Source organism: Martes martes (assembly GCF_963455335.1).
Source record: "Martes martes genome assembly, chromosome: 7".
Classification (NCBI taxonomy): Eukaryota; Metazoa; Chordata; class Mammalia; order Carnivora; family Mustelidae; genus Martes; species Martes martes.
Genome location: NC_137894.1, coordinates 46625739 through 46651877, shown reverse-complemented (window position 1 = coordinate 46651877; position 26139 = coordinate 46625739). Strand labels below are relative to the sequence as shown.

Genomic DNA, 26139 nt, shown 5'->3' with positions numbered 1-26139 from the left:
TCTTCTCTAGTGCACATGGAACATTCTCCAGAATAGACCACATCCTGGGTCATAAATCAGGTCTCAATCGGTACCAAAAGATCGAGATCATTCCCTGCATATTTTCAGACCACAATGCTCTGAAGCTCGAACTCAATCACAAGAGGAAATTTGGAAAGAACGCAAATACATGGAGACTAAACAGCATCCTTCTAAAAAATGAATGGGTCAACCAGGAAATTAAAGAAGAATTGAAAAAATTCATGGAAACAAATGATAATGAAAACACAACAGTTCAAAATCTGTGGGATACAACAAAGGCAGTCCTGAGAGGAAAATATACAGCAGTGCAAGCCTTTCTCAAGAAACAAGAAAGGTCTCAAATACACAACCTAACCCTACACCTAAAGGAGCTGGAGAGAGAACAACAAAGAAAGCCTAAACCCAGCAGGAGAAGAGAAATCATAAAGATCAGAGCAGAAATCAATGAAATAGAAACTAAAAAAACAATAGAACAAATCAACAAAACTAGGAGCTGGTTCTTTGAAAGAATTAATAAGATTGATAAGCCCCTGGCCAGACTTATCAAAAAGAAAAGAGAAAGGACGCAAATAAATAAAATCATGAATGAAAGAGGAGAGATCACAACCAACACCAAAGAAATACAAACAATTATAAGAACATACTACGAGCAACTCTATGGCAACAAATTTGACAACCTGGAAGAAATGGATACATTTCTAGAGATGTATAAACTACCACAACTGAACCAGGAAGAAATAGATAACCTGAACAGACCCATAACCAGTAAGGAGATTGAAACAGTCATCAAAAATCTTCAAACAAACAAAAGTCCAGGACCAGACGGCTTCCCAGGGGAATTCTACCAAACATTTAAAGAAGAATTAATTCCTATTCTCCTGAAACTGTTCCAAAAAATAGAAATGGAAGGAAAACTTCCAAACTCATTCTATGAGGCCAGCATCACCTTGATCCCAAAACCAGACAAGGATCCCACCAAAAAAGAGAATTACAGACCAATATCCTTGATGAACACAGATGCGAAAATTCTCACCAAAATACTGGCCAATAGGATCCAACAGTACATTAAAAGGATTATTCACCACGACCAAGTGGGATTTATTCCAGGGCTGCAAGGTTGGTTCAACATCCGCAAATCCATCAATGTGATACAATACATTAATAAAAGAAAGAGTAAGAACCATATGATACTCTCAATAGATGCTGAAAAAGCGTTTGACAAAGTGCAGCATCCCTTCCTGATTAAAACTCTTCAAAGTGTAGGGATAGAAGGCACATACCTCAATATTATCAAAGCCATCTATGAAAAACCCACCGCAAATATCATTCTCAATGGAGAAAAACTGAAAGCTTTTCCGCTAAGGTCAGGAACACGGCAGGGATGTCCGTTATCACCACTGCTGTTCAATATAGTACTAGAAGTCCTAGCCTCAGCAATCAGAAAACAAAAAGAAATTAAAGGCATCCAAATCGGCAAAGAAGAAGTCAAACTATCACTCTTTGCAGATGATATGATACTATATGTGGAAAACCCAAAAGGCTCCACTCCAAAACTGCTAGAACTTATACAGGAATTCAGTAAAGTGTCAGGATATAAAGTCAATGCACAGAAATCAGTCGCATTTCTTTACACTAACAACAAGACAGAAGAAAGAGAAATTGAGGAGTCAGTCCCATTTACAATCGTACCCAAAACCATAAGATACCTAGGAATAAATCTAACCAAAGAGGCAAAGAATCTATACTCAGAAAACTATAAAGTACTCATGAAAGAAATTGAGGAAGACACAAAGAAATGGAAAAATATTCCATGCTCATGGATTGGAAGAACAAATATTGTGAAAATGTCTATTCTACCTAAAGCAATCTACACATTTAATGCAATCCCTATCAAAATCCCATCCATTTTTTTTAAAGAAATAGAACAAATAATCCTAAAATTTATATGGAACCAGAAAAGACCTCGAATAGCCAAAGGAATATTGAAAAAGAAAGCCAAAGTCGGTGGCATCACAATTCCAGACTTCAAGCTCTATTACAAAGCTGTCATCATCAAGACAGTATGGTACTGGCACAAAAACAGACATATAGATCAATGGAACAGAATAGAGAGCCCAGAAATAGACCCTCAACTCTATGGTCAACTAATCTTCGACAAAGCAGGAAAGAATATCCAATGGAAAAAAGACAGCCTCTTCAACAAATGGTGCTGGGAAAATTGGACAGCCACATGCAGAAAAATGAAATTGGACTATTTCCTTACACCACACACGAAAATAGACTCAAAGTGGATGAAGGACCTCAATGTGCGAAAGGAATCTATCAAAATCCTTGAGGACAATGCAGGCAGCAACCTCTTTGACCTCAACCGCAGCAACTTCTTCCTAGGAACATCGCCAAAGGCAACAGAAGCAAGGGCAAAAATGAACTATTGGGATTTCATCAAGATCAAAAGCTTTTGCACAGCAAAGGAAACAGTAAACAAAACCAAAAGACAACTGACAGAATGGGAGAAGATATTTGCAAACGACCTATCAGATAAAGGGCTCGTATCCAAAATCTATAAAGAGCTTATCAAACTCAATACCCAAAGAACAAATAATCCAGTCAAGAAATGGGCAGAGGACATGAACAGACATTTCTGCAAGGAAGACATCCAGATGGCCAACAGACACATGAAAAAATGCTCCACATCACTCGGCATCAGGGAAATACAAATCAAAACCACAATGAGATACCACCTCACACCAGTCAGAATGGCTAAAATTAACAAGTCAAGAAATGACAGATGCTGGCGAGGATGCGGAGAGAGGGGAACCCTCCTACACTGTTGGTGGGAATGCAAGCTGGTGCAACCACTCTGGAAAACAGTGTGGAGGTTCCTCAAAAAACTGAAAATAGAGCTACCCTACGACCCAGCAATTGCACTCCTGGGTATATATCCTAAAGATACAAACGTGGTGCTCCGAAGGGGCACGTGCACCCGAATGTTTATAGCAGCAATGTCCACAATAGCCAAACTGTGGAAAGCGCCTAGATGTCCATCAACAGATGAATGGATAAAGAAGATGTGGTATATATACACAATGGAATACTATGCAGCCATCAAAAGACATGAAATCTTGCCATTTGCGACGACGTGGATGGAACTAGAGGGTATCATGCTTAGCGAAATAAGTCAATCGGAGAAATATAACTATCATATGATCTCTTTGATATGAGGAAGGGGAGATGCAAGGTGGGGGGGTTTGGGGGGAGGTAGGAAAAGAAAAAATGAAAAGATGGGATTGGGAGGGAGACAAACCATAAAAGACTCAATCTCAAGAAACAGACTGAGGGTTGCGGGGGGGAAGGGGGACGGGAGAGGGTGGTGGGGAAATGGACATTGGGGAGGGTATGGGCTATGATGAGTGCTGTGAAATGTGTAAACCAGATGATTCACAGACCTGTACCCCTGGGGATAAAAATACATTATATGTTTATTAAAATAAAAAATTAAAAAAAAAAAAAAATTTCAAAATAAAAAAAAAAAAAAAAAATCTAAAATACATGCAAACCATCACAATGTGAGCAGGATGCAATTTAAGTGTGTGGTTTTGGAGTCAAATCACCTATAAGGTATACTGTGCTTGGGCAAAATAGACCTGCGGATAAATGCGAAAATTCTAGTTTGGAACCTTCACAGACATGGAGTCAAGAGCTCTGCATCTCAGAAAACATACACACTTCCTTGAGACAAAGAGTATGTAGAAATCTGAACTTTAAAAGCAGCTGAGCTCAGCTTTCCAAATCCTTGGAAGCCCACAGGGCTCCTCTTCCAGATAATTAAACTCTCATTACCTTGTCCAAAGACAGACGCAAAGAAGCCTTTACCGATATTTCTCACACTGATCCATTGTCCTGGATCCAATTCCTAAACCCAACAGTGATCTGCATTACTGCTATTTATACAATCCATGTACAAGTGGTGGCTGCTTTTCCAGTGATGCCTGAAGCTCATCAAATTCACTTCACCTGTTTTCTTCCCTACATGCCTTACTGAATCCCAGAGACTATTCGCAAAATTGCACTGGGAGTAATTTACCTCCAATGTACAAAGCATGCTTTTACCAAAAGGAACCAAGATTATGGAAACAACCCTAAACTTGAAGTCAGGAGCTCTGGAGCCAGTAATAGGCCATCTAACCCTGAACCTTGAAATAAGACTACACTCTTGTCCCTGTATCATGAGGGACTATTAAGAGCACCTGGACAGACAATGGGTGAGAATGTGTTCTAAAACAGATAAGTAAACACATCAAAGAGACCAAAAACAAACAAACAAACAAATAAAAACCAAAAAAAACCTTTCTTCTAAATTACTCTAGGTTAGGGTGGTTGGCTAGAACGTGTGACTCTTGATCTCAGTTGGTGGAGCGTGTGACTCTTGATCTCAGGGTCCTGAGTTTGAGCCCCATGTTGGGTGTAGAGATCACTTAAAAATAAAAGCCGATAATTTCCTTACACCACACATGAAAACAGACTCAAAATGGATGAAGGACCTCAATGTGAGAAAGGAATCCATCAAAATCCTTGAGGAGAACGCAGGCAGCAACTTCTTCCTAGGAACATCGCCAAAGGCAACAGAAGCAAGGGCAAAAATGAACTATTGGGATTTCATCAAGATCAAAAGCTTTTGCACATCAAAGGAAACAGTTAACAAAACCAAAAGACAACTGACAGAATGGGAGAAGATATTTGCAAACGTCATATCAGATAAAGGTCTAGTATCCAAAATCTATAAAGAGCTTATCAAACTCAACACCCAGAGAACAAATAATCCAATCAAGAAATGGGCAGAGGACATGAACAGACATTTCTGCAAAGAAGACATCCAGATGGCCAACAGACACATGAAAAAATGCTCCGTATCACTCGGCATCAGGGAAATACAAATCAAAACCACAATGAGATACCACCTCACACCAGTCAGAACGGCTAAAATTAACAAGTCAAGAAATGACAGATGCTGGCGAGGATGCGGAGAGGGGGGAACCCTCCTACACTGTTGGTGGGAATGCAAGCTGATGCAACCACTCTGGAAAACAGCGTGGAGGTTCCTCAAAAAACTGAAAATAGAGCTACCCTATGACCCAGCATCTGCACTACTGGGTATATATCCTAAAGATACAAACGTGGTGCTCCAAAGGGGCACGTGCACCCAAATGTTTATAGCAGCAACGTCCACAATAGCCAAACTATGGAAAGAACCTAGATATCCATCAACAGATGAATGGATAAAGAAGTTGTGGTATAGATACACAATGGAATACTATGCAGCCCTCAAAAGAAATGAAATCTTGCCATTTGCGATGACGTGGATGGAACTAGAGGGTATTATGCTTAGCGAAATAAGTCAACTGGAGAAAGACAACTATCATATGATCTCTCTGATATGAGGAAGTGGAGAAGCAATGTGGGGGGGTTGGGGGGAGGTAGGAAAAGAAAAAATGAAAGATGGGATTGGGTGGGAGACAAACCATAAAAGACTCAATCTCAAAAAACAGACTGAGGATTGCTGGGGGGAGGGGGGACAGGAGAGGGTGGTGGGGATATGGACATTGGGGAGGGTATGTGCTATGATGAGTGCTGTGAAATGTGTAAACGTGGCGATTCACAGACCTGTACCCCTGGGGATAAAAATACATTATATGTTTATTAAAATAAATTAATTAATAAAAAATAATAATAAAAAAGCCGATAAATAAAATGATTCTTGGTTAGAATTAGAAGACTGTGACTGTGATGACATTTCACATTAACTTTGAATCCTCAAACAGCATTAAATAACCGATGATCAAGATTAGAAAACAAAATCTACTAAGACAACACTCCACTGTGTATTCAATTTGAGGTATTGTGGAGAAAAACCAGAAAACTGCAAGACCATCATCATTCAGCATTCTTTGGGCCTTGGTCGCCTGGGGTTAAAATTCTACAGGCTCTGGCTGGCATTCAAAAGAGAAGCTTGTTCTTACCGTAGCAGATAAAAAGATTTGTCCACCGAGCTCTTCCTCTTCACTTCTCCCCACCCACTTCCTTTTCTTCCAAAGGAGAACGCACTCATTTACACACTGGTTTGCCACATCCTGCCTCGGAATCTACTTCCTAGGAGCTGCTTGGGCTATTCTGAGAGGAGCTTTAACTCCTTCAGGCCCCCCAAGCCACTAATATATTTATGACATCCTCACCCACCACAGTCATTTACAGTCTAGTAACTAGAATCCATATGATCATAGAATACTCCCAACCTCCTTCATGCTGTGCACTAAATGGAAACATTTGATCCACAGCAGAGTCCCGCAGGAGCCACATCCCTTGGTCCCACCAGGGGGCTCCAACTGGTCCAGCTTTGCTTAATCAGTCAAAAAGGACAAAATGAAGAAAGCAACTGACTCTTGACTTCGTTTAAAGTCATGATCTCAGTGTCCTGGGACCAAGCCCTACATCAGGCTCTGCACTCAGTGCGGAATCGGCTTGAGGAGTCTCTCTCTCTCTCCTTTTGCCCCCTCGTCCCACTCACACGTGTGTGCATGCTTACTTTCTCTCTAAAATAAATAAATAAAAATATTAAAAAAAGAAAGAGAGAGAAAGGATTCAAGAAGAGCTATAAGAAACTCAATGCACATAACATTGTATTTGATATCAGGGAAAACCCAATGAAGCAAATCCCCTGTCCCACATGAGCTCTGTAAGCTAATACCAACATTCATTCATTCCACATTTACAGACCACTCACTACACACCAGACCTGGACTACAGATAGGGCATCAAAACAAAGCTATTAGTCTCCAAAAGCTCACAATGAAGATAATGAAACAACAGATATACATGAAGATCACACAAGCACACACACACTCCCAAGTAGTTCATGGACAGTTCCACCAGAAGTTTTTTAAGGGAGACCAGGCAAAGTTTCATGGACAGGATAATACTGGACTTCAACCTTAAAGGAGAGGGTAGACTTACAAACAGTGGCAATAAACTTGACAGAGAAATCCCAAAGGAAATGTACAAAGTCATGGGTAACATTTTATTGAGTGCCTACTATGATTTAGGTATTATGCTAACAACTTTACACTTAACCCACAAAACAACACTGTAAGTTAGGTATTATTACCTCCCCCACACTTAACTAATGAGGAAGCTAGGGATGCCAGACCTTAGGTCCAACTGACAGAGCTGCTCAGGGGTGGAGGGCTCCACCCTTGCCAGTCTGCCTCTACTCCTCCAACACAAAGCCAGAGCGCCCACTAAGTTCCAGAACAGAGTCTGTAACTGTGGGGAAGCTGGTCACAGAATTAGAAGAGGAGCAGGGCATAATAAAGCTCCTCTTTTCCCCTTAAGGAGCCTTGAGATCTTTGTAGTCAAGAATAGAAAGACACATTTTTTTTAAATCAATAAACACTAACTACCTCTACATGTAAGATCCTGTACAGAGGAAAATTATCTTCTGCTGTGTCACAACTGGCTTCCTGCTACACACATCACCCCCGTGCAGGTCGACTGGGCCCCACTGGCTGGCCAGGCATGTGTGTCCCTCTCAAAAGGTTCCCACTTAGACAAAGAGTATTGCCCCACCCCCCCACAGGGGAGGACCAGAGAACAGTCAATGGCACACCAGTTGCTGAGCTCCCAGCATGCCCCAACTCCAGTAACAGGAGAACATAGAACAATGAAGCTTCTATGAGAAATGAGAAGTATTTTTCAAGCTCCAGGCTTGGACCTTTTGTACGTTTTAAAAATCTTCAGCAGTTCTTAGGCTATATGTCTCATCTGCCGTATTTGAAACGTCAATATATGGTGATTTTTAGAGTCAAAGAGCCAAACATACACTGTTAAGAGAGAATTTAACAATATATTTTTCTCTCTCTCTCCACATACTCTTATCATTCCTCCTTTTCTTTTTTTTTCCTAAAAGCTAAATCCTATCAGTCCAACCCGAACCAGGTTACCCCTAGGCTGCAGGCGACCATACAGAAATTGTCAAGACTTTCATGGCCCTTACCAAAGACATGTCAAGAGCTGCTGTTAAGGGTTAAGAGGAAATGAATTCACTCTGTGCTGGGGGCATTTAACAGTAAAGAGGTCCCCTTTATTCATTCTAAACAGAACACACAGACTCTCCCGAGCGGTAAAACAGAATCAAAGGGTGGTAAAACAGAATCAAAGGGTGGGCGGTAGGGCAGGGTTGAAAACAGGAGCCCGGCACTAGAGAAAAGTCAGGGGTCCTGGATCTCCATTCAGGCTGTGGCTCAGTAGCCATGAGCCACCTAGCCTCTCTGGGCCTCAATCCCTTCATCACACATGCAGGAGGACGACTATGAAGACCTTCTCCATCTGTTAACATTTAAGGACAGACAAGCAGTGATCCTCAGGGGAGAAGGAATGAAAGGTGTTGGTGGTGAAAAGGATGATTAATACAATGTAATGCTATCCTGGGTCCAGAAATAGGCTGGCTTAGAGCTGCATTCACCTTATCAGCCTAGATTTATTAGGGGGGTGGGAGGGCTGGTGGGTGGGAATCACAGCCACCCACAGTGAAATTAAACTCTGTTCCCAGATGAGTTCTGCTGAAGTGTGATTTATCCGGAGAGTGTTAAACAACTCACCGGCAGTATGAAACTGTGTTACCGAAATTGCATTACTGCACAAACTTCACTTTCCCCCAAATGTGATTTGCAGAGAAGATGCAGAGCTGAGAATCCTGTGTCCATGACCATCTGTCCTATCCCAGTCCCTGGAGAGGCGTGGGGGGAGAGTGTGAAAAGCCACAGGTGCCGTGTATATTCAGCCACCAGTGTCACATATCCATCAAGGAGCCCAACATTTGCTGGGGATAAGTGTTCAGCCCAGCAGGCAAAAGAGGCTCGCTGATGCATCCGGCTCCGAACATTCCCTGAGCCTTCCCTCTGTGCCAGGCAGGGGGGTGAGGGAACATCAGAAAATAGGGAAGATGTCACCGCGAGTATATGCTCCCCAAATGTTTCCCCTCTGGGCAAGGAAGGGGCTGTTGGCTGAAAAGGCAGTATAGAGGACTATAAACACTCTTTGCTGCTGGTGTGAAATAGACAAGACCCTTAACCAGAATCAGTTTCCCATCTGTTGAGTAAAGGTAACACACATCCCACAGGCCTCATGTGGCTGAATGAGGAAACAAAGGGATTAAAAACAATGAGGAGCGGGCACCTGGCTGGCTCAGTTGGTAGAGCATGGGACACTTGATCTTGGGGTCATGAGTTTGAGTGTTGGACAGAGAGATAACTTAAAAAAAAAAAATGAAGATTATACAAAGCCTCATAGAACAAATGGTATGATTACTACCAACACTGTGACCTTCTTGTGCCAAAATATTAAACTGAAAATCATCAAAATAAGTCAAAGTCAGACTTTGCAAGGATTATGAGCAGAGCCTTGACGTCTGGAAGAGTGTCAGGACTTAGTCGCTCAGCAAAATTTCACCAAACCAGACAGCAGGGAGCATGCCATGCACTGGAAATAAAGATGAATAAGACCTAGTCCCAGGTTTCCCCACTTTCAGTCCAACTGGACAGAAGTTCCACACACAACTATAGTGCGATAGGATGCTTACAGAGCACCCTGGAGGGTGGAAAAATGACCACTGCCTGGAGTCAGGGGGAGGACAGGTCTGTGACAGATTTTCACAAAAGATGACCTATGGGTGCACCTGGATGGTTCAGTCAGTTAAGCATCTTGGTTTCAGCTCAGGTCATGATCTCATGGATTGTGGGACCAAGCCCCGCACCAGGCTCAGCACCAGGCTCAGTACCAGGCTCAGCAGAGAATCTACTCAAAGGTTCTCTCCCTCTGTCCCTCCCCCAACTCATGCTCGCTCTCTACAATAAGTAAATAAATCTTTAAAAAAAATAAGATGAAAAGTGACCTACAAAAACTGAGCTTTGACACAAAATTAGGATTGCAACATGGACTGAAAGGTAGAGAAGGGAATCCCTAGAAGGCAGTCTGAGCAGAGCCCTGGATGCATTGGGGAAGCCGTCTGGATGAGCTTTGAAAAAGTGGAACCCAAGAGCCACCTACAGCAGAAGCCCCAACATCTGGCTTGAAGCACAGGAGTATTACCTTCCCTTTACGTCAGTGTCTACCCTTCCCTTTCCTAAACACACACACACACACACACACACACACACAGCCCAGGAAATCCTCTTTAAACTCTCGGAGAAGAAAGCACAGCTGCTTCTTGTCAGGCAGATGGTGGTCCTGGAGAAGCTAGAAGTCTGTGCTGGGATGTACTGTGTGGCAGTTTTTTCCTGGGCACCTTCTGCAGCCTCCCGTTTCACTGAAAATAATTCTTTTGCTTCCTCCCTCCAAATTGCAAGTATGCCCAGCATTGCCTCTATTCTGCCTGTCTGGATAAAGAACAGCTGAAGAGCCCCATCACTGGAAGTGCTTTGGGAGGTGAGAATTCTCTCTCCTTCTCACCTGATGGAGAATGAGGCACCCTGCCAGGGAATCTAGTCCTGGCCCTTATCATCAGTCCTAATAATCATAAAAACCAGTTTACACACATGGAGTGTCTACGAGTCCTTTCTGCTGGGTATGTGTCATTATACCCATTTTACAGATATGCAAACAGACTCAAGGATGCGAAAGAACTTGCACAAGATCACTCAAGAGAGTAAGAGGCAGGGTCAGGATTCAAAGTGATGCCTGCAGGCTCCAAAGCCTTTTCTCCATGTCACATCGTCTCCAGGCCACGCTTACTCTAAAGTCGCCTTCACAGTAGAACCTACTGTGTGAGAAGCCCAACTCCCCTTAACCCTTCTTTGCAGTCCTGGATTCTTCATCTGCCAAAAAAGAGGACTGCCGAGAGAGACCTCCAAGATTTCTGTTGATAATAAAATTTAATCCACTTGATACCTACTGTGAGCTTGGAAATGTGCTCACTGGTGACCTGTATGGTCATGTGGACTCATTATATAAACCCTGAAAGGTAGGAAGCCATTCCCATCAGCCCACTTCGAAGAGAAGCAGGCACAGGGTGGTCACGTGGCAAGTTAACAGCTCTCCCAGGGAAGGAGCTGAGCTCTCACTCTCCCTCCACACAAGGCACGGTTATTCAAGAGTACTGCAGCCTGACAATTCTGAAGCCTGCAGACTTGCAGAGCCCTCTGGAAAAGAGGTTGATTTCTGGATTCAAATGAAACACCCGGAGAGGTACAAACAGTTATTTAAAACCGGACTGGGAAGCTGGGCTCTTTGCTGCAGGGCTAGCATCCGTTAACTCCAAGAAGGGACTACTATGTGCTCCTCAGACCGCCCTGCCTTTGGGGCCTCTGGACTCCAAAACTCTCATAAGCTCATTCCCAACCTTCTAGAAATGAGACCATACTCTATAAAACTAGACAAGGAGTCGGCTAGGTGCTCTGCCCACACACTCCCCCCAACACCACCACTACCACACCACCTCAGGCAGTTAAAGACTGGACATCAGGACTCACTGATACTGTGCCTGCCATCTTTAATGTCCTGTCCACCTCTGCCTTCCTACCCTCCGAAAAGACAGGCACTGGAATATCTTACCATCACTTCAACTTGTTTTTGATTTCTGATCATACTCACACATGTGACTTTAACATTTCTTTAGGTAAAAAACCCAAACTTTGTTTCTAAAAGACAACTTTCTAAACCAATGAGTGATATACTGAAATCAAGTATTACATTTAAGGCTTCCTAAAAATATTTCCACAGTACAATGCCTCCTTATTGTTCCCACGTGCCCATCCCCCCCTCCAAAACACACATACACTTTAGGCAGTCATTAAGACACTGGCGTGTATAATTTAAATGGCTTTAATAGCATCTACTAAAAGGACATTTGCACATGATTCTTCACTTTACTTCAAACCAATGATCCAAGCTGGAGCTTTCACTGCATTTCAAGACTAAAACAGTATGTAAATAGACGGATAGCAAATGCCGATAATAAAACTCAGGCAAGATTTTAAAGTGCATTAGACTCGCCCAGAACACTGACATCTTTCCCATCTTCAGCGAAAGTCCATTTCATCCATTTCTCAGCCCAGTGCCTGGTCTATACTAGGTATGTAATAAAATATGTAAAAAATATCAGTTAGGGCGCCTGGGTGGCTCAGTGGGTTAAAGCCTCTGCTTTCGGCTCAGGTCATGATCCCAGGGTCCTGGGATCGGGTCCTGCATCGGGCTCTCTACTCAGCAGGGAGCCTGCTTCCTCCTCTCTCTCTGCCTGCCTCTCTGCCTACTTGTGATCTCTGTCTGTCAAATGAATAAATAAAATCTTAAAAAAAAAAATCAGTTAAATGAATGTTAATACATCTCAATCTTCTTTTTTATTTTACAGATTATATTTATTTGAGAGAGAAAGGGAGACAGCAAGAGCAGGAACACAAGCAGGGGGAGAGGGAGAAGCAGGCTTCCCACTGAGCAGGGAGCCCGATGCAGGACTCCATCCCAGGACCCTGGGATCATGACCCGAGCTGATGGGAGACGCTTAACAACTGAGCCACCCAGGTGCCCCTGAATATTCTTAACACAGAAGTATAAAACCTACTGTTGTAATTTTAGTCATAATCTAAATCTATTTGACCCTCACATAAAAGCCATTTGAATCACAGCAAACAACAAGCAGCTGCTTCTATTCAAAGTATACATACCTCTGTCATCTGAACCGTTTTGAAGTTGGCCTTGATTGGAAGACAAATGGCAAGCAGCTGCAAGTTCAGCTACAAAGTGCTTGGTAGGAAGGCAGAGCACGAACCGGGGGAATCAAAGTACTGTTTCATACATTTAGTATGGAATTCCTTTCCAACAAAACTCTCTCATTTTCCTAGAGGCAACTAATCCGGATATGCCCTTTGAACTTAGGAAAACATGGGGTTGCACTCTGGGAGAAAGAATCTAGTTTGAAGGCCAGGCAAGGCTGAAACAGTAGGGCAGTCACTCCTCTTGCACACCTCTGGCCTGTTAATTGTTTTTAAAGGAGAGTGTGGACCATGGGAAAGCCACCAGGCAATCAGCCCAAAGGCCCAGATTAATCAGACAAAGGACACTGAACACGTTACCTCCTTCCTTTGTCCCTCATTTTCTCCTTCACAAAACAAGAGGCAAAAATAAATAAAAGGGTAAAATTGGATGACCGCTAGGCACTAATTTTCTGCCAACAGTGGGAATGTTCTAATCTCTGCCCTCCAATACAGTAGCCACTAGTCACAGGCCGCCCCAGGCCCTTCAAGTGTGGCTTGTGCAACTTAGGAACTGATTTTTATTTTCAAACTTCACTGAATTTTAATACATTGAAATTTCAATAGCTACATATGGCTAGTGGCTCCAGTTTTGGCAAGTACAACTCTAGTAAGGTGCCTGGCTGGCTCAGTCAGAGTATGCAACTCCTGATCTCAGGGTTGTCAGTTCAAGCCTCACGCTAGGCGTAGGGCTTACTTTGAAAAAAAAAAAAACCTGTTTTTTTAAAGACCTCTATCATTTTACATGATCTTTGGACAGCTGTGTGGGAGAAACATGTTCAAGTAGGCCAGACCTGGCTTCTAAACTGAGTCCCACCACTTTCTAAATGTGCGAATTTCGTAAATTACTTAACTCCCCTGAACTTCATTTTCCTTATTTGTACAACAGAATATTAGGACCTTTCTTGCAGAATTTTAATGCAAATTCAAGATAATGCATGTAAATAGGAAACAGACAGGCTCTCAATAAATGTTGATTCTTTTTCGAGTTATGGTGTCCTTCAGGGATTCAAGTTTCACGTCTTTGGACTTCATCCTATTATTCCTTCCTGATCTCGACCTGTTCTTAATTATTACCCCGCAGATTAACAACTGTGCTCCTACAGATGCAGCCCTTATCTTTCCAGAATGCAACTTGCTCAGGAATTGATTCAGGTCCTCAGCTGTGAGCGAGCAAGCCAAGTCCTCTGCGCCTCCGGAACTGCTGACTTCCGCTTACTCTGGGTCCCCTCCACCTCACACCAGCATTCAGGAATTCACAAAACTCTTCCCCATGATTGCATACCAAGCTGACACTTTTTTCAATGCAACCAGAACACCTGTTGGTGGTTCTGGTACTTCCCTCCTTAACTCTCCCCTTGACTTCCCCTAATATTTTATGGTTTCTTTATTTGGAAACGCTTTAGGATAACCTTTCATTTTGTAATTGCTCAGTGATTCAGAATACTCAGAAATAGAAAAGCAACAAACTACATTTATGGCTAACCCAGCATTAGTTTAGTTACCAAAATAAAACAAGGCAAAAGAGACTATGTTTTAGAAGGGAGTGTTCCAATAAAATTTTAAAAAATGTTGCAGTCCCTATCTAAAAAAAAAAAATTTTTTTTTTAAGATTTTATTTTTGGGATGCCTGGGTGGCTCAGTTGGTTAAGCGTCTGTCTTTGGCGCAGGTCATGATCCCAGAGTCCTGGGATGGAGTCCTACGTCAGGCTCCCTGCTCAGCAGAAAGCCTGCTTCTCCCTCTGCCCGCTCTGCCTGCTGCTCCCCCTGCTTGTACTCTCTCTCTCTGAAAGATAAATAGTACCTTAAAAAAATAATTATTTTTAAGTAATTTCTATACCCAACATGGGGCTCAAACCTACAACCTCGAGATCAAGAGTCGCATGCTCTAATGACTGAGCCAGCCAGGCACCCCAGTCTCTACTTAATATGTGTTAAAAGCCTGGTCCAAGTGTTCCACTGGCCTATCCTCTAGTGAATGGAATCTTTCCACGGCACCAATGACCAAGTTTTATACTGGACCTAAATGAATGCACAGAAGCAGGATTAATTTTCTATTAATAATTACTGGAATGTTAAGCTGCTGCCTTCTTCCTGTTGGGGGATGAGGGGGAAGAAGATGAAATACAGGCTGGCATTTTGGTAGGATTGCAGTCTGGGTTCCAGTAAACCATCAGACAAAAGGTTTACAGTTGGCTTGGCATTCTTGCTAACCTCTGAGGCCTCCCCCGACAGGCCATTCTGGAAGGACTGTTTTCTGAAGGATGGTACGAAATCAAATTGGGCAAATAACTTTGACTCTAGACTCTCAAATGTGGTGAAGGTCTAATTTTTTAAAACTAACTTGGAAATGTAACTTACAACTCAATAAAGAAGGGACTATAATTATCCTGGATCCAGACAAGCCTGTAAGTACAACAATATGATTGGCCAGTCATGTCTGCTTACAACCTCCCATATTCCTAGATTTAACCTGAATCTGGAACCCATGCAGATCATTCTCTCAACTTACTGTTCTACTTTGTCTGAAAAGTAAATGCACGTAAAAGCATTGAAGATTCTGAACCTTTCTTGGGAACAGTTAAACTCAAAATAGGTCAATTCCAGAACGGCATTCATTTCAAGGGGACTTTTGTCTGTGGTTATTTTGAAAACCACTGCTTTTAAAACTGACATTATGAAGCTTAAAAATAGGCCCTCCTACTAAGGATCCTGGACTAAAATACCCTTTCCTCCCCTCATTTCCTTATCCCCTTTTCACTCAAACACCTAAGAGAATGATGATACAGAGGGGTGCCTTCTCAAGAGCTTCAGATTATTACTTGAAAAAATTTCGATTATTTCTTGAAAAAATTCCAATTATTAGTTTTAAAAATTTTTTTACAATACCGGATACACTTACCAAAATTTAGTGGTGGGTAGACCTGGTTAGAACATCTTCCAACCAAGTATCCCAAATGAAAACATGTAATATATACACCATAGGAAAATGAAAGTCTGAGAACCAACTCCTCCATTCCAGCTGTATGAGCTCCCAGCAAGTTCTTTCTGCTCTCTGGGTCTGGTTTCATCTCGCAAATGCAGGCAGGGGGGCTAAAGGATCTGTAAGGTCCCATCCCACCCGAACAGGCTCTGCTTCTATTAAGCTAGGCAGCTGCTTCCTATTTTCATGACTCTTTGGAAAAAGCAGAAATGTTCCTTGCCCAGAAGGTCCTTGGGAAGCATCATTATACTTAATAATGTTCCCCTGGGACACAAGAACTGCTATTGAGAGCAAAGCAAGATGGTTATAAAATATAAAGATGTTCAGAGGAAAAAATAAATTATGTTTTAAAAAGGACACCAGTAAATCTAGAAATGCACGTACAGTCAACCAAAAAAATTAGTAGCTATGAGTGAATTTAACAAAGCTGCAGGACATAAACAATTCATACAAATCAAATCATGGCCAAGATAGAAAATACAAATTAAAAAATGTTCAGTCACAATGGCATTAAGAAAAAAATGATATCAAAATGTTAAGCCTTTGAAATATTAACTCAGGACACACTAGAGTTACTCAGAAGAAACTATAACACCATAATAGGAGAGAGAGAAGAGACATTAATAAATGGAAAGGTACACCATGAGAGTTGTTAAAGTTTTCATTAGGTACACCTGGCTAGCTCAGTTGGTAGAGCATGCCACACTTGATCTCAGGGTCATGAGTTCAAGCCCCAAGTTGGGTGTAAAGATTACTAAAAAATAAGACCTTTGGGGTGCCTGGGTGGCTCAGTGGGTTAAAGCCTCTGCCTTAGGCTCGGGTCATGATCCCAGGGTCCTGGTATCGACCCCCACGTCGGGCTATCTGCTCAACGGGAGGCCTGCTTCCCCCCATTTCTCTCGCTGCCTGCCTCTCTGCCTACTTGTGAACTCTGTCAAATAAATAAATAATCTTTTAAAAATTTAAAAAAAAACCTTTAAAATTTTTTAAATTACGTTTTCATTAACCCCACCAAACTGAAGGAAAAAAAAAAACTATCAACCCTACATAAGTGTTAAAAGGCAATTTTAGAAATACATCAAAATACCACCACTACCAAATAAAAGTAAACCTGAAAATACAACAGATAGATATTTAATAAATTCCTATAAGATACTAGAACACACTGTGGAGAATAACTAGACCCATTCCTCACACCAAATACATTAATAAATTCCAGATGGGACAGAATTAACCATACAAGAAAGAAATGGCTATAAGAAAAAGAAGCCACATAACTCCCACAAAGTTGTGAAGAGATACGTCTAAATACTAAAGAGAAGTAGGGCTATCTCATACAAAAGACATGTTTTTAAAGACAAAAAAAATGTTTTTCTTCACATGACATAAAAGGAAAACCTCACCAATGACACAACGTTGCAGCCACATAATTGATAAAACTTTAAAATACAGAGCATACTGACTTCAACAAACCACCAGACAAGTAACTGGGTAGATTAATAAAAGACATGAATGAACACATAAAATACAAAACACATAAAAGCTGTTTAGACATACCTCTTAAAAAATCATCAGAGAAGAAAAGTTTGCATGTGACTTTTTCAAAATGCCTAGCGGGTATCAGAAAACCAGCCCACCTACCTCTCCAGCTTCATCTCCTCCAACCTGCACCCATGCACCAGCGCACTCAACTACTTCCCAGCTCCTCCAGGCATCCCAGGCTTTCCCACTTATGAGAAGCCACTCATCCTCTGCTCTCTTCCTGCCATGCCCTGCCCCCCTCCATTCCCATGGAAATCCTAGCCATCCTTCAAGACCCAGCTCAAATGTCATCTCTTCCGTGATGGCTTTCCTAATCTCCCCCACTGGATGTGCCTTCTTCCTCCTCTCCTTGAGCTCTGACAGTACTTTCTTCATACATCAGGGCCCTTTTCTTCCTCGGCAGCTGTTTGTTTCCTTCCTGGGCCCCTGCGACCTCTCCCCGTCCTCCTAATGAGGTTTTAAAATCCCTAGAGACAAAGAAAATCTTACTCAACTTCCCGCAGCTCCCAGCATAGCAAATTACATCAAGCATTCAATAAATATTAGTTCAAATGAATCGGTTAAATATAGAAAATAATCCCATTTCAAAAACACAGCCTGGCTAACACCTGAAGTAAAGCAGATTGACCTTCAAAGGAGCCCTTTCCACCTACCAAACTATGAAAAAATCAGAGCTTTAAAAAAAAAAAGAAGAAGGAAAAAAAACCTTTCTGCAGCTTGAGGAAACAGTTGAAATATAATTGGTTCCATCTTTTTTTGGAACATATTCTGTTAATACGTAACAAACAGCGGCAACATGGTTCATTGCCTCTGATTTGGTGTATGAATTAATCTAAAAGCAGAACAAAACAAACTGGTTCAGAACATTTGCCAGACTATCAATACATAATGAAAATCTGGGGGTGCCTGGGTGGCGCAGTCAGTTAAGTGCCCAGCTCTTGGTTTCGGTTCAGGTCATTATCTCAGGGTCTCAGGGTCTCAGGATGGAGCCCTAAGTCAGGCTCTGCACTCAGTGGGGAATCTGCTTAAGATCCTCTCTCCCTCTGCTCCTCCCACCCCACCCCCCTGCACCTTCTCTCTCAAATAAATAAAATCTTCAAAAAACAAAATCTGGAAGCCACCTCATCAACAAAGTATCATTTAGAAAGCCAGACTCAGCCAAAAATATACGACAACCAAGAGGATTATGTCCATGAAAAGTTAAGAGGGGGGCTGGAGGGTGGAGGAAGACTTCATCAACTGATCACAGCCACATATACAAGGAATGTCCAAAAAAAGTTAAACCGGGAAGTTTAATGTCTATAGTTTCCTTCTTTAAAAGATGTTAACAATATTCAAAGAAGGGGTGAGGGGGAAAGAGGTCACATTACCCTTCTCCACTTCTTCTTAACGCCCTGCAACCTCTTCTTAATCTGACTACCTTGCTGACATCAAAGCAGGATGCCCCTGGGAACTACACTGAGAAATCAGAGGCAGGATCAGCTCTTTGAGGCTGTCCTGCGCCAGAATCCAGAGAACACCTGCTGCTTTAAAACAAAACACCATTCATCCTGGGAGGGGTTAACTCAGCAAACAGGTATTGGAGTCTCCAAACAGCTCTCACAGGCTTTTGGGCAACAGAACGAGGACACCGGACTCGGACTCGAGGTAAAAACACAATCAAGCAGCAGTAAGACAGATGATTTTTAAGAACTGGAAGCTTCTGGAAGAAAACAGAAACAAAACTGGGACTTTAAGCTTTCCTCTCAGGCTCAACCTCATTTTCTGCCCAGCCTGTGGGTTCTCAGGGTTTGTTTTCTCCACATGTCAGAAACATTCACCATTTGCTTGACCTGTGCTTCCTGGGGAGCTGGTGGAAATAGGACCAATTCATACTGAGGAAAGCTAGCAAAGAGGTTTTTTGGTGGTTATCAGTTTGTTTCTGATTTGCCTTTTTTTTTTTTAGATTTTATTTATTTATTTGAGGGGAGGGAGGAGCAGAAGGGGTGGGTGAGGTAGGGGGAAAGAATCTCAGACTCTGCACTGAGCCCCACGTGGACCCCAGGACCCCAAGATCATGACCTAAACCCAAACCAAGAGTGTGATACTCAACCAAATGAGCCACCCAGGTGCCCCAGTTTCATTGTTTCAACATAATTTGGGGCTCCCTGAGTGTTGCAGTCAGTTAGAATCTGATAGCTCTTGATTTCAGCTGGGGTCTTGATCTCTGGGGTATGGGATCCAGCCCCACGACAGGCTCTGCACTCAGCACGGAATATGCTTAAGACTCTCTCTTCCTCCCGCTCCCCCACCCTCTAAAATAAAGAAATCTTTTTTTTTTTTTTTTTTTTTGAGAGAGAGAGAGAGAGAACAAGCGGGGAGGAGGGACAGAGAGAGAGGGAGACACAGACTGTCTGCTGAGCAGGGAGCCCAATGTGCAGCTCGATCCTATAACCCTGAGATCAGGACATGAGTGAAGGCAAACACTTACCTGACTGAACAGCCCAGGATCTGCCCCTAAATAAATCTTTTTAAAAAATAAATAGGGGTGCCTCAGTGGCTCAGTGGGTTAAGGCCTCTGCCTTCAGCTCAGGTCATGATTCTGGGGTCCTGGGATCGAGCCTACATTGGGCTCTCTGCTCATCAGGGAGCCTGCTTCTCTTTCTCTCTCCGCCTTCTTATGATCTCTGTCTGTCAAATAAATAAAATCTTTAAAAAAACAATAAAATAAATTCTTAAAAATAAACAAACAAACATTACTTTGGTTTTGTTCAATCTACCAAAAATGATTAACTGTATCAGCAGTTTTATAAACCCAGGGATCCAAAAAGGTATGGCCCCTAATCAAGTTAAGGGAAAAAAGACATAAAAGGGGGCGCCTGGGTGGCTCAGTGGGTTAAAGCCTCTGCCTTTGGCTCAGGTCATGATCCCAGGGTCCTGGGATGGAGCCCCGCATTGGGCTCTCTGCTTGGCAGGGAGCCTGCCTCCTTGTGATCTCTGTCTGTAAAATAAATAAATAAAATCTTTAAAAAAAATTATCTTTAAAAAAAAGACATAAAAGGCACACTTAGTGAATAAGAAAGCATTATGATTTTAAAATGATACTATTTAATGTGATTCTCATTACACAACATAGACCAGAAGTACAAAAGGGTTAAGAGAAAATGAGAGTTAACATTAAAAAGGGCTTAAGACTCAGGATGAATTTTGTTCTTTGGGAACTCAAGTATTTATTATGAATTTTTCCAAACATACAGAAAAATGGAAAGAATAAAACAGGGAAACTCATAAACTAACCAACTAAACAACTGTAGACAATTTGCCTCATTTGCTTTATCTACTATGTGTGTATGTGCATTTTTTACCTGAACCATTTCAAAGTGAGTCTCATGCATCACCTATGAAGAACTTTTTCCTACATACGGGGCGCCTGGGTGGCTCAGTGGGTTAAGCCTCTGCCTTCAGCTCAGGTCATGATCCCAGGGTCCTGGGATCGAGCCCCACATCGGGCTCTCTGCTCAGCAGGGAGCCTGCTTCTCCCTTCCTATCTGCCTGCCTCTCTGCCTACTTGTGATTTCTCTCTCTCTGTCAAATAAAAAATTAAATAATTTAAAAAAAAAAAGAACTTTTTCCTACATAATAATACATAACATCTAAAAAATTAATAATTCTCTATTTAAATTTCCCAAATTGTCCCAAGAACGCATTTGGTCACTATTTCATTTTTGATTCGGCATCCACCTGAGGTTCATGCATTACATTTGGTTGGCATGTCTCTTTAGTCCATTATTCTAGAACCACACCACTCCCGCTGCTTTTACCCATGACACTGACTTTCTAAAAAGACTAGGTCAGTTGTCATAGAGAATGTTCCACATCCTGGATTTGTCAGATGGTTTCCTCCTGGTGTCATTTATCTTGTACCTCTGTCCCTGCATTTGTTGTAAACAGGAAGTTAGGTCTCAAGGCTTGATAAGATGCAGATTTGGCTTAGATTTTAAAAGACAGGCAGCATATAAAATGTCCAAATTAACATGATTTATCAACATTTGTAATTTGGTATTAAGAGCAAAAGATAACAGCTTTCTGAGAAGGAAGAATTCAAAGGGGCATCATTAACAACACTTCCCCCTTGAAAAGCATTCCAGTAATCATAAAGTGCTTTCATATACATTATTTCAGATGATGCTCATCTGCCTGCCTTCTTCACAGGTTTGTTACATTATCACCCTTACTTTCTTAATAAGGAAAACCGAGGCTTAGTGAACTTAAATGACATAGCCAAGATTAGCAATTAAGAAGCAGTCTTGAAGACAAGTCCTAGAATAACATGGAGTTATTCAGAAAACACTACATAATCTACATAATCTCAGGATTACCTAGATGTATACGTGGGAGATGAAATTTATGGCAGGTCTTGAAAGATGGGCAGCATACACTCATTCCAGGCACCTTGCTAGATGCTGGAGAAAGATAAGTACACAAGATAGTCATGGTGTCTGCCCTCACAGAAGCTAAAGTGTGGTGGCAAATATAAAACAAAAATACAATCACAGAGGAAAGCAGAGGAGGGCATTCCAGACAAAAGAAACAATGTGAGCAAGACCAGAGGTAGGAAGCAATATGCTGGGGTGAAGGCAGGACAGTAAAGGGTCAATGCGGACCACAACAGGTGAACTGGGAGAGAGAAAAACCAAACTAGATGGGGAAGGCAGGGCCAATACCTACTCTACTAACATATCCTCTCCCTTTCTTTGAAAGACGAACAAATTCATGAAAGTAGAATGTTCTGAGTGTTTATGTTCAAACAAGGGCCCCCCATATCTCCTTGCCACGGTGAAGTCATCTGCAGGAATCTGTGTGCCCTTTCTGTATCCGCTGCAACAACAGCACAGGCATTCCTCCCAAGAGCGCAGACTATTCACCTGCGGCTGTTCTCAAATGAGAGCACCAGTATTCGTTACTGCAGCAACAAAGAGGGAGACACGTCCACGTTCAAAACTACAAAATAAGTTAAAACCACTTGAAAGGCTCCTAGTGATCATGGTACACAACCCAAAAAGGCCATCAGAGACCCCCGAAAAGCACATCAACCTGTCGTAACCTTGCTGTCCCCTTCCTGAAGGGCCTTCACATCCTAACAGACGTGCGTCCCAGACAAATGATGCCAGGAACTATGCTCCAAGCACAATCGTGAAGTCAGTCTGCATGTTTTAGGTGAAACATGAATGGTGAAACCGTTCAAAAGCCAAAATCTGTGCCACCAAGGCCAAGCAACCCACCCTCCCGTTTCTGCCCCACTTTATGACCTTCAAAGCTCTTTTACATGAGTTTTACATGAGTTACCTTGTTTAATCTTCCCGATACTCATTCGGGGTAGGAATGCTTCATTTCATCAGCAGGTGTCTACTGAAGAGCAGACACTGTTCTACTCACTGACCAAGGAGCAAAGCCAAGCCCCCACCTTCGTGAAGCTTCCACATTAGCCGGGCAGGGACCACAGAGGAACACACACTGTGCAATGTTAGTTAGTGGTTAAGTGCTTGAGGAAAGACTGGGCACAGCGAAGGGGCAGAGACAGGAAGTGCTGTGTTATAGACCAGACAGTGAACAAGGACGACCTCCGTGAAGAGACATTTCTGGAGACAGAGGTCTGAAGGACATGAGGAAGCAGGTTTTTTAAGAAGAGCTTTCAGGTAGATGGAATGCCAAATGCAAGAGCTCTGAGATGGGAATGTGCCCCACCCACCGCAGACCAGATACCAGCGTACAGTGGGACTGAAGGGCAGGTGTGAGGGGGCAGAGGAAGAACACAAAGGACCTGATAGGGTAGGACCTGGTAGGCCGTTAAGGTCAAGATTCTGTAAGGCCCTCCTTCCACTGAACAGATAAGGAAACAAGAGTCAGGAAGTACAAAGGACTTGCTTGAAGTCAACCAAAAAGTGACATTTTGGGAAATGCCCTATGCTGGGATTTCTTCTCAGGGCTCAAGTTTCTCCTCATGGAGATGAAAAGTGTTCTTTAAGGGGCACCTGGCTGGCTTAGTTGGTACAGCATGCAACTCTTGATAACGGGGTTGTGAGTTCAAGCCTCATGTTGGGTGTGGAGATTACTTTAAAATAAAATCTTAGGGGCACCTGGGCAGGTCAGTCATTAGGCAACAGCCTTTGGCTCAGGTCACCATCCCAGGTTCTGGGATAGAGCCCCATACCGGGCTCCCTGCTCAGTGGGAAGCCTGCTTCTCCCTCTCCCGCTCCCGCTCCTGCTCCCACTCCCCCAGCTTGTGTTCCCTCTCTTGCTGTCTCTCTGTCAAATAAATAAATAAACTCTTTTAAAATAAATAAATAATAAATAGATAAAATCCTAAACAAAAAAGTGTTCTTTCAGAAACAAAGAAAGAGATAAAGCAAGTGCCTCATCATGGTAGGAGACACACCCCAAGCAATCCCATTTGAGTACACCCTATAGGGAACTCTCACAAGGGTCCAAAGGGAGCCATGCACAATGATGGTCATGACTGTACCATTTGATGTAGCAAAAGGCTGAAAACAGTTGTCTCATTCTAGGGGAACTGATATAGAATAATAAGTAAAATGTGGTACATGTCCAAGACTGCTCTGCAAACAAGACAAATAATGAGTAGTATCATGTAGCATCGTGAATAGGTCAGAAACATGGTATTTTGTTTAAAAAAAAAAAAGTAAAAAACTGGAAGAAAAGCTGGGGGTGGTCATTGCTTCTGTTCAAATATTCCTGGTTCTCCTTCCAAAAAGCCCCTACTCCTTTGAAGGTCAGCACAGCCGTATGATTTGCTTCAGCCAATGAAACGGGAGCAAAAGCAACCTGTGTCACTCCTGAACAAAAACTTTAGGAGCCAGAATGCGGTTCACAAGATGCCCTTCTCACGTGAGCATATTTCAGAGATGGTACCTCCGTAAGCCTAGATCCCTAATGGAATCCAGTGAACAGAGACTCCCACTGACCTGCAAGTGTGTTCAGCTACTGATTTTCTGGTTGGTTGTAACCTCAACATAACCTAATCTATCCCAACTGAGGCATATTTACAGCACAACAGTAATTTTTATAATTTTTTATAATTTTATAAAATTATAAATTATAATTTTTGTAATTTTGAATATATTTAGGGTGTACAACATGAGATTTGATACACATACAGAGAAACAATTACTATAGTCAAGCTAATTAACAAAACTATTTATTTCCTTACATAGTTACCATTTTTTGGTTTATGTGAGCACCTGAAATCTACTGTGTTAGCAAATTTCCAGCATTTAATACAGTGGTATTAACTACAGCCGCCATGTTGTACATTAGATCTCTAGGCTTATTCATCCTACATTAACTACAGCTTTGTACCCTCTGACCAATACCCCCACCTCTCCACCCCTGGTAACCACCTATCTACTCTCTGTTTCTACTTATTCCCCCACCTTTTTTTTAGATTCCACATATAAGTGAGATCACACAGTATTTTTTTTTATCTGTGTCTGGCTTATTTCATTTAATATGTCTTCCAGGTTCATCCATGTTGTCACAAATGGCAGGATCTCCCTTCTTAAGGCAGAATAACAGCACAATCACATTCAGCACTCTCTGCGCAGAAACACACAAAACAATACCATCTACCTCCCAAAGGTACATACCAACAAATGGGTGGAACTGTAAGACCGAATATTAAATACCCTAGAGTGGGTGAGTGCCTGTGAAAGAAAAGGAAATGGGAGAGGGAAATGACAGCAAAGGGGTAAATAAATGAAAAAGTACAAAAAGATGTGTTAAACACATTGTGCAAATATTAGAAATTTAAGTCACTCACTGATTTACTCAAGCATTTTTGCACTTACTATATGGCAGCTACTGTATCCCAGGGACTACTTACAGGACACTGAATCAGAAAAAGGCAGTACTAACCTTACAGTTTATGGTGTACAAAAAAGAGAGATATTTAAGATATCCTAGTAAAAAATTATAGATGGTGAATGAATTTCATTAAAAAAAGAAAATCAGGTGATGGGGTCGTAGCTGGCTCAGTCCGTGAAGCATGCAACTCTCCTGATCACAGAGTCATGAATTTGGGCCCCACACTGGGTGTGGAACCTACTTAAAAAAAAAAAAAAAAAAGAAAGAAAGAAAGAAAGAAAGGCACTCTTAAACTCCCTGTCTTTAAAAAAAAAAAAAAAAAAAAAATCAGATGACACGGGAAAGTGACCTCCCTTACAGATAAGGTGGTCTGTGAACACCTCGGAGGAAATGTCATTTAGGTAGAGATGATGATTACTTCCTTCCCAGCTTGGGAAGAGGAAGGGATGATTCATTCTAGGCTAAGGGAACAGCATGTGCAAGGGCCTGGAGGGGGTACAGACCATCCCCAGGAGGAAGTGAAAGAGGACTAGAATGGTGGAAGAAAGTAGCAGCAGGAAATGTGGTTAAAGAGATGGGGGGGGGGGGCTGCCACAGGGGGCAGATCTCTAGGTCTCACAGCCCAGTAGGAGTCTGGATTTCATTCTAACTGCAATGGAACCATGAAAACATTTGAAACAGGGGGCTGATATTTATTATCTTACTTCCAATTTATTTCATGCTAACGCTTAGTACCCGTGCAGTACGCTCATACATTTTTGCAAAAATTTGCAAAAATGGTACTTTTGCACTCTTTTTTCTTCAAGGACCCTGGCAACTTGCATAAACTTCAGGTCCCATGTACCCAGCTCCACTTGAATGTGTTAAGTGCTAAGTTAGAGGTAAATCCAAAGTGTCAAGGAGCCACAGAGGAGAAATAACCTTGCCAAGTTAGTA

At 42.2% G+C, this 26139-nt stretch overlaps 1 protein-coding gene across 2 annotated transcripts in view; it reads right to left on the bottom strand.

The window, feature by feature from the left end:
• MAP2K1 (mitogen-activated protein kinase kinase 1) overlaps positions 1-26139 on the bottom strand; it is an 87018-nt gene that overhangs the window by 57703 nt on the left and 3176 nt on the right. Inside the window, exon 1 of one of the 2 annotated variants that reach the window (XM_080809571.1) lies at positions 17443-17510. The exons of the other annotated variant lie outside the window; for it this stretch is intronic. Coding sequence (XP_080665697.1) covers positions 17443-17456 — 14 coding nt within the window. The 5' untranslated portion in view covers positions 17457-17510. Of the gene's footprint in view, positions 1-17442; positions 17511-26139 lie in introns of those variants that run through there. 2 annotated transcript variants of the gene reach the window in all.